Source organism: Drosophila montana, unplaced genomic scaffold (assembly GCF_035044405.1).
Source record: "Drosophila montana isolate Dmon_TW-CO22-7 unplaced genomic scaffold, ASM3504440v1 contig_2081_1, whole genome shotgun sequence".
NCBI classification, from domain to species: Eukaryota; Metazoa; Arthropoda; class Insecta; order Diptera; family Drosophilidae; genus Drosophila; species Drosophila montana.
This window is the reverse complement of record NW_026996991.1, coordinates 1,949,832-1,959,362: the sequence shown is the minus strand read 5'-3', so window position 1 is coordinate 1,959,362 and position 9,531 is coordinate 1,949,832. Positions and strand designations below refer to the sequence as shown.

Here is a 9,531-nt window from a genome sequence, read left to right as displayed (position 1 = left end):
GGCAGCCGCCGCGGTACAAGCGCCAAATTATCGAGTCTGCGCCAAAAGTGATGCCAATTGTTAATCTTAAAGCAGTGCGGGAATATACTTAATATCCCAGCGAATGTACCCCAAACATCAAGTGCAAGTGGCCAAAATTCAAGGCACAATTCGGCTGCCCGTTCCTCTCGCCTCCGCCACGCATCCTTCGTCGATTGCTCGTCAACATATTTTCGTTGTTGTATTTTGTCGCGCGGCTTCGTTAGTTGCGTCGCGCGGGGCTCCTCCCGTTCCGGCACTTCACGGCTCGTCACATGTCCTGTCGCCGCCTCAGTTAACCGTAACCCGTAACCCGTAGCCCGTAACCCGCCGAACATGGCCCCGCTCGATCGCGGCTCAGCCTGAAACTAGTTTGTTTATAGGGTATTTAAGCCGGGCAAAAGTGTGTTGCGTGGCGTCACAAAGTTGCTTGAACCAACAATAACTACACCTGCAACTGCAACTGCAACAAATGCGGCGCTGCAGCAGCGGCCACAGCAACTGCTGCTTGTTATAGCACTCAGCTTTCGGACAAAGCAGCAGCAATTGCCACTGCAACTGCAGCAGCAACAACAACAACAACAACAGCAGCAGCAACAACAACAACAACTGTTAAGGCTAAGAGCAAGAGGTACCAGCAAAATGGCATTGAAAGCACAAGCACAAGCTCAGCCAGAAGAAGAAGAAGAAGAACAGCAGAAACAGGAACAGCAACAACAACAACACGCAAAGTGGCAGCAAAATGCAAGCAACAACAACAATCACAGCAGCAGAAACAACAATTGCAGTTGCCGGCAACAGCAACGGAAGCAGCAGCAACAACAACAGCAACAACAACAGCAACAACAACAGCAGCAGCATTCACATTGGATTAAACAGCTGCGACTGGTCTGCATTGGTAAGTTTTACATTTGGGAATATCACAGACAAAAGGGGGCGTTTACTGAAGGGGAGGCGTGGCGGTAGCGCCCACCTCCAGCAGCTGTTGCTGCTGCACTATTTAATATCCTAGCCCCAAACCGAGCTCATTAGGCCAAAAACACAAGTCATTTCGCTTGACTTTTGCGGCTGACTAACCAATCGGTTGTGCACTGAGAGAAAAGTGTTGTGATTTGTTCAAATAATTTAGTCTATTTTGATTTTGACCTGAAACATGAAACATGAGTAAAATTGGTTTGAATAAAGAAATACAAAATATGTATTTTAAGAATTTGCAAGCTTAAAATAAGCATTAGAATTTTTAAACGAAGTACAACCTTTATTTTACTCCGAGCATTGTATTTGAGTCTTTTAATAAACAAAATTGTAACCAAGTTAAAGAAATTGAGAACAAGTTTCTTGAGTTTTTCTCAAAGTGCAGGAACTGTTAAGGGACTGCATGTGTCACATTGTCCGTGTGTGCGTGTTGGACTTGTGGTTAGCCAAACTTCCTTTTAATAACCGTTGCGGTCAGTGCAAAGCTCTGATGAGTCTGAAGGTGTCTTCACATGTCGTTCACATGCTCAGCGCACGAAAGGGGCGATGGGAAACTGAGGAGGAGGAGGAGATTCAGCAACAGTGTGTCCTTTAACCGCAGTCAACTCTCCGCAACTCTTTCTCGTGGCACTCTATAATTTGTTTACAAACACAAAATAAAAGAAAAGCAGCCCAGCCAAAGCACTGGAGCTAATTAATAATTAAAGTGCGAGCCGGAAGACGCGCCTCGGCAGCGTTCCACATCCGTCTTTTATGCTGTGGCTGCAATTGAATCGAATGGGCAAAGGGGCGTGGTCTAGTGGCTAGCACATGCACTTCGTGAGGCGCTTATCGCACTTCCGCCCTTCAATCCCAAGCCAAAGCCCAAGCCCAAGCTAAAGACCAGCTGCCCAGGCCATTGAAATTCAGCAACTCATTGTGCGGCTCAGGCTTTTTACGGAACTTGGCCGTCTCCATTTTCGATGGCCCCCAAAACAATAACAATCAAATATAATTCACAAAATATGTTTAAACGCCCACCGTTTTTAGATTTGGTAGCTTTTTGGTGGGCGTTTGCCTTTGTGATGGGCTGCTCTTTGTTGTTGTTGTTGTTGTTGTTTTGTTGATTTTGTTGACGAAATCACATAGGCAATCAACAGCGCCAGCGGCAGGTCGCCAACAATGCACTGTGGCTAATTTTGAGCATTTTGTGCTCAAAATACATTACAAATACATCAAACTGTAATCTAATAAGGCAGAAAAGTTAACATAACTCACGCATCTGTTAAGTTAACAGCTGTTAATCTGAACTGTTCTTGCATTTGCCGAGTTTTCAGCATTTATGTGCCAAAATACATTACAAATACATCAAACTGTAATCTAATAAGGCAGAAAAGTTAACATGACTCACGCATCTGTTAAGTTAACAGCTGTTAATCTGAGCTCTTCTCGCATTCGACGAATTTTCAGCACATTGTGCACAAAATACATTACAAATACTTCAAAATGTAATCTAATAAAGCAGAAAAGTTAACATAACTTTTATAAATAACATCTGTAAAGTTAATAGCTGTTAAACTGAGCTCTTCTCGCATTAGACGAATTTTTGCTATTAAAAAAACTTTAACTTAAAGGGAATAATCTTTGGCGACAGTTTTTGTTTTGCTGAAACTTGAAAAATAGAAATTTTTATATCATATATATTTAACATACTTTTTCGAAAAAAGTCAAAACTATATCTGGGAACATTTGAGCTTTTAATTTATAGCACAAAAAGTGTGAACTTTTCCCCTAGTGCAATCTTGCTGTTCCCATATGTTGGACTGTTGGAATCAGTGCCTTCCATCAGTGCCTCCTCCTCCCCTTTGCTCACTCTGCTATCACACACAATTCTCTATTGCGAGGGACAGCAGCTGCGTAACAGGGCAACGCCCACAAATATAAAAGATGCGTCAATGAAACATATGAAGAGCTAAGCGGACAACTAATTCCCGAGCTTTGCTTTGGACCAATTAGCCAAAATAAAAAAAAAAATGAAATGGAAGCCCGCGCACCTGGCAACGGCGGCCACAGGCTGAAGCTGAATGCCACAAGCGGGCAAGGAAATTGGTAGCAAAAGGTAGAAGCAGAAGATGTAGATGAAGTTGAATGCGAAGTTAAAGCATAGAAAAGCAAAATAAAAGCATTTATTTGTCAGCACAAAATAATCAAGGATCATAATATGTCAACAAACAGGCAGAAAAGACAGCCGGACATGCGGGCACGAGGACGGACTAACGGACTAACGGACGGACGGACGGACGGACGGAAGGACGGACGGACGGAAGGACGGACTTTCGAGGGCCAAATAAACAAGCACAAGGACACGTATACAGAAGAAGAGTGCGATTCTTTTTTTGTGGCTGAAACGCTGAAGTGTGTGCCACAGAAGAGTCTCGGCGAAAGTGTACGGCAAACATGTCGTAATAGATAGTAGGAGAGCGCGAGAGATAAGCAAGAGAATGGGCAGAGTTAGGTAGGGGCAGGGTAGGAGGGGCAGCAGGTGGAGCAGCAAAGAAAGCGCCAAAGGTTTCTCAGCTGCGTTTGTCTCTGACAGCTGGTAAATGTACTGAAGTGCATTGACAATAGGAGCCACCGCTTGACCAGCGACCACACAGAGATGGAGAGGGAGGGAGCGAGAGAGAGAGAGAAAGAGAGAGAAAGAGAGAGAGAGAGAGAGAGATGCATGCAGGAAACAAGACTGCGTTTTCTATTCATTCTAGAGCTCAAAGGGCAAGTGCTTAGCACACACAAAAAGTGAGTAGGAGATGGAGTGAAGGGAATACAGGATGAAGAGTCCTTGCAACGCGCATATCTTCAGCGGATAATCTGCCAAATACAGTAAAAAGTCTGCTAACGGCGAACAACTCCCCACAAGCCTTTCTAATTAAATGGATTCAATTTTGCTTGTACAATTACTATCTACAAATTTATACAAAAAATGGCAGGAGAAAATCTTAAGGAAGTAATCAATGTGATTTTCCTTAAAAAACATATTTGTTGTTGTATATAATAAATAGAGTTTTTTCCCATTTCTTCGACAAATCTTTGAAGAGTAGTTCTGTTCACTCGGGATAGATTTCACTGTACAGAGTAGCTAGTATATCTGCAGCAAGCATCTCAGAAGCCATTGGCCACTTGGCTTCGTGGTCTGCGTTTGACTTTGTTTGTTCTCGCTCCAAAGTTAATTGCGCTGCTCTCCAGCTGTCAATTGCCAGCCGAGTTTGAAAGATTGCGCCCGCTCGACCCGTGTGGGCAGTCGCATGTATACTGCATGCATATGTATATATAAAGTATATATATATAGTATATATCGGTACTTGACTAGTTGGCTGCCGCAACACCTTGAGCCGAGCAACCAGTTTGGCAGCCCGTCTGAGCGGTGGCTTTTGCCCACGCAGGTGACACAAAAGCTGAGCTCGGCTGCGTTGGTGTCTTTGTGTTTACGTAATGCACAAGCCGAAAGCTGTCGCGCTTATGACTTGCACTTGCCACACACTGTGGCAGGCTGTGTGCCTGCGTGCGTGTGTGAGTGCGTGTGTGTGTGCGTGTGTTTATTTGCCGCCTGCGGAGTGGCCAGCACCGAAATAGCGCCGGGCTATATAAAACTATAAACTACATTGGCCACACGCTCTTTCGTGCTGCCACGCCTACAGCCGCAGGGGCGGGCCAAGCTGTTGAGAATGCCGCTGTAATTGCTGGGATGTCAACAGTGCAACAGCAGCAACAACAGCAGCAACAACAGCAGCAACAACAACAACAACAACAATAACAGCAAACAAGCAAATCCAATTTGTGAGCAAACGGCAGCAGCACAATGCATATAAATAAATGTGTATGTGTGTGTGTGTGTGTGTGTGTATAAATAAATCGGTTGCACTTGCAGCATGTGGCAATAACTATTCAAAAAAAAAAAAGAGAAAACAGAAACAAGTCGAGACGAGACGAGATGAGACGAGACGAGAGGAGATATAAAAGAGCGCTGCGCACTTGAAGTCGCCGTCTCTCCAGTTTCTCCGATTCTCTGATTTTCCTGTTCTCCAGTTTCCACTTGCCGCACAGCTCCCGCAGGCGAGTTGAACTCCTGCAGCGTTTGTCAATCGTAGCATGTGGTAATTGCTCTGCGCCGCAGACAGAGGCTACCTGGACTGATGCTGCCCCTGCTACTGCCACTGCCCCTGGATCTGATCCCTGCCTCAGTTTGTCATCTGTGTTCAGATTTATGAGTTTTCAACACATCCCACAATGCGCCTGTGTTTGTGTTTATGTTTGTGTTTGTGTTTCGAGTGTGTAGATGGCCCCTTGCCACGCCTCGCTGCCAATGCCAAATAAACAGTTTTATTGCTACGCTGCCGTACACTTAGAGAAAAGGGTAGTTCCAACTGGAATTCATGCTGTTTCGCTCGCAAACATTTAATTGTATTTCGTGTGCATACATTCTTTAATTTAATATGAATTATCTTTGATGTCAAAATTGTGTTTATGCTACAAAGATAACAAATGGATTTTTGAAATGAACAAATAAGCATTTTGTATTCAATTTGGCATTATTTGTTCTATCATTTTCTTTTTCAGTGTACTCGTATCTTTATCGTTTCCTGCGCCGCCATCGAAACGGACGCCTAATGTCCATTCTGGTCCAGCCGCAAGAAGCGAACTTCTAGACTACGCTATACTTAATTTAAAGAAGTCTACGCGTTTCTCCTTGGTCTGTGGGGGTATCTTAATGAAATGTATTTCAGTTGAGAATCGTGGAGAAGGGTGGTGCGCAGGATATTAGCAATGTGCAGCCCAGCGTATTTCCTACGCAGAATATACCGTTGAAATGCACAAGCTCACACACACAGTGGTAGAGGGAGCGGGGGTAGAGGGGTAGACGGGGTCCTGGGTGTGGACTCTAGATGGCATCATAGATGACTGCGCCTCAATTTTGATGGGTTTCGGTTCGATTTTGATGCGAATTGATTTGGTAAGCGTGCAATGCGGACTGATACAATTGAAGAAGAAGAAGTAGCAGTTGCTAAAGAAGCAGAAGAGGAAGAAGAAGTAGCTGCCCCCATTCCCTTATCGACCCCTCGCTCAGACAGTTTGGACAGGATGGATGAATAAATAAAGAGAGCAAATCAAGCAAATGCCAAATGAGACTCGTCATAGACTGCCTGCCTAACTGCCTGACTGACAGATGGTTACAGAGAGGCAAGCGAAGTGGCAGGAGAACTGCTGCGGGTGCGGTTGGGGGTAGAGGTGGGGGGTGGGGGGGGGGGGGGTGTTGGTGTGTCCACCGCGTTGGCCATGGCAATGACAGCGCTTTGGCACTTTTGGTAATAAGAAACGCCTTCACAGCGCACAGTCAATAAATTAAATGTTTGCCCTGGGTAGAGCTGACTGCGATTGTAATTGAATATCATTTGCGGATAGGTATATACCACGCCCCCTTCCCTTCCGTTCCCTTTCCAGCCTCTAGAGCTGCCCGGATCGATGGCTTCATTTGCTAATTTAAATTTATGAATTTCTGAAAAACAGCTCAATACGAAAAGTGCGTGTGGCACACTTTGAATTTGCCTAAAATATAAATTTATGTGTTCGTTTCGGGCGACAGAAACACCCCCACCCGCACCCCCAATCCTTGGCCCACCCCGCATCACTTGCTTCCACACACTTTCACTTTTCTTGAGTATTTAATCAAGTGTAAATAATTGCATCATTCTGCTCAAAGGGAGTCGATTTCCTTTGTGTGCGCCCGGCCAGAGATATACTGTGCGTGAATCCCAACGTCTGGTCCTCCGTCTGATGTGAGGCCGGGTCCTGTTATCGATATGCGAAGGAAAACCACAGGCGCCTCACAGCCACGCCCACGCTCATGACTGAGATACGGTTGGTCTCCTTGCTGCTGCTGCTGCTGCTGCTTCTTTTCAAATTGTATTTTTGCATTAAAATCGAAATCATCGCAAGTTGGATGAATTTTGAAATTTTATTTATTTATGAATGTTCGCTTTTCGTGTTCCCTCTACCCAAGTGCCTTTATTGTGCAACATGTGTGTGTGTGCCAAGTGTGTGTGTGTATGTGTGTGTGTGAGTTTGGAATCCTCTGCATATTTTATGCAGATTCAATAAGTTTACAACTCAACAACAATAAGAAGAAGAGCAAATAAGAGTGGACTAGTTGCGAATGTCCGACAAGAAGATACCCTGCACGCATCCCCGTTCGCTCATTCTTAAATAACTTTTATTTGTTGACAGATCCTTTCACGGGCTTCACTTTCGTTGAATTGTTCTCCTGTAAGACTTTTTATCTATATTGTTGCATACACTAGCATTAGTTGTGTATACCCCACTTCACACGCTTTTTGTGTACAACAAGAAGTATGTTAGTCCGAGTTATAAATTGAGTTCTGTTGTTCAGCTTGTTTCACATATTGAAAATTAATATTTGATCAGCTCTGCATACATTCGACTTGAGTTGCATGATTTGTGAGCTTTGTTGCATGCTTCGGTGTGTGGCAGCAGGCAGCATTTGTGAGCCAAGCCAGGTCCTAATTGCTGCGACACGCTGGCGCGTGTTGAACCGGTTTTGGCTACACTGCAGCCTGCCACATGCTGCAAGTCGTCAGCGGCAGCTGCCTGTGGCAACCGCATCTCGTGGATGGCTTTTGGCTTATCGCGCTGCATCGTGTGAACTTTGTCTTCGCCTTCGTTTTCGTCTTCGTCCGAGCTGTTGTTGGCTTTGTCTGTGTCGGCTGCACGCTTTGTGCCACGCATCAGTTAACTTGTCTCGGGCGAGTCGCTTGCCTTTGCACCTTTTGCACCTTTTGCACCGACCTGTCCAGTTGACGTGTGGTTCCGCTTCGCCGGCTTGCCGCTGACCCCATCATCAGGTTAGAGGGAACACGAGAGGGGGGCGGTGGTTCATGTGTGGAAATCTGTGACGCGGCATTTGCTGGGAACTGGGAAAAACTTGGCGATGGCTTCGCAGCGCTTTTAATTGCGACAGAGAAAAATTCGTTTTCCTCTGCAACAATTGCTGGGAACTATGCAACAGCTCTTCCCACCACCCTATCCCCCCCCCCCCCCCCCCCACTCGCCCTCTCCCTCACTCTTCTTCGCATCGGGTTTCACACGCAGACATGCTTCATTGGACAGCTCGGACAGCACAATCATTCTTTCATCTCATCCCCCATCCCTCTCGCATTGTCGTTCGATTGCGCAAACATTATTTTGTGTGCACAGATTTGGTCTCATTCCAATCCTGGTAACTCGACTCCTGTTAACCCTTGCCCGACCAGCAGCAGCATCCTCCTCGCAGTATTTTCGCTCGCAACCCGCTGGGGTGACTTCCATTGTCATCACCGTTCCACTCACTGTGTGTGTGTGTGGCAGGGGCAAGTGTGTGCTTCGAGTAATTTGGACAAACAATGCAAATGCTCCGCGTTGCCAGCTCAAACGGCAATTAAAGCAAACAATAAGCTGACAAACAACTCGCCAGCCTCACCCGTTGCCGCCGATGTCATTTGGTGGTGCAAGTTGCACGCTGCAAGCTGCCGATGCAAGCTGCAAGCTGCAAGCTGCAGGTGTCTCCCCTAATTGCCGTTTTTCAAGTTCGACGTCTCAGGTTCTAGGCTATTTGCCTTTCAATTTTAACAAGAAGAGTGTAACGCATGGATATAAATATATACTTTTGTGATCAGCCGAGTTGATAAAAAGCTTTTTTCTCTGTCCCTCTGATTATATATTTGTTATAACTAGTCTCTCAGGCTCTATGACCCTTTCAATAGCTTTCTATTTTTTGGCCCGGTTTATGGACAACTTTATTGTTTTCTCTGAAAGGTAGATAAATTGTCTAAGTGGGGAATCGCAGGCTTGTCGATGGATGCATTATTTTCTTATCCCAAGGATATATTAGTCAGTGCTATTTTAAAAAGGGTGGAGCATAAAGCTCTTAACTATATCATCTACCCATCTGACTTATGTCATTTGTGGCACTCCAAAGTTAACCTCGCTCTTGTGTGCTTCGTAGCACATTTGGCCTGAGCAATGCTTTTTTCTCTCTTTCCCTCTGCCTCAGTCGCCCTCTTTCGTTCTCATTGAACCACAGATACATCTTCATTTTGCTTATCCATTCTGAATTTCGCATGCCTCAATTTTGGCAACATTTGCTGACACGCCCGATAACTGCTGCCATAATTTTGAAAATTCTTTGCGGTTCCAACTAGATGTTGCCTCGATATAGTCGACGTTTTTTTCTCTCGCTCTCGCTCTTGCTCTCGGTCTTCCTTTCTGTTTCTCTTTGGCAAAAAATGGCAACCAGTCGAGGCAAAAACTGAATGCCTAAACCCGAAACCACTGTCAAGTGTATGAATATGAATGAAATTTGCGTCTGTTAATGGCATCAGTTTCGCAGTAGCCATATCAGCTATTTCGACCGACCCGTCGACTCACCGACCAGCCACAGCAGCAGCAAAAATTCTTGAGTGCCTGCCTGCCTGCCCCACTCGGGACACTGTGATAAGGCGGCGGTGAGGC

General features: G+C 45.4%; 1 protein-coding gene across 5 annotated transcripts in view; it reads left to right on the top strand.

The window, feature by feature from the left end:
• The first annotated feature begins 391 nt into the window (after positions 1-391).
• The window catches only part of sns (sticks and stones), a 60,012-nt gene continuing 50,872 nt past the window's right edge, over positions 392-9,531 (top strand). For 2 of the 5 annotated variants that reach the window (XM_064679921.1, XM_064679920.1), the window contains exon 1: positions 646-916. In XM_064679921.1, coding sequence (XP_064535991.1) covers positions 661-916 — 256 coding nt within the window. In that variant the 5' untranslated portion in view covers positions 646-660. Of the gene's footprint in view, positions 917-9,531 lie in introns of all 5 variants that reach the window. The other 3 variants (XM_064679922.1, XM_064679925.1, XM_064679923.1) reach the window with 3 other exon arrangements.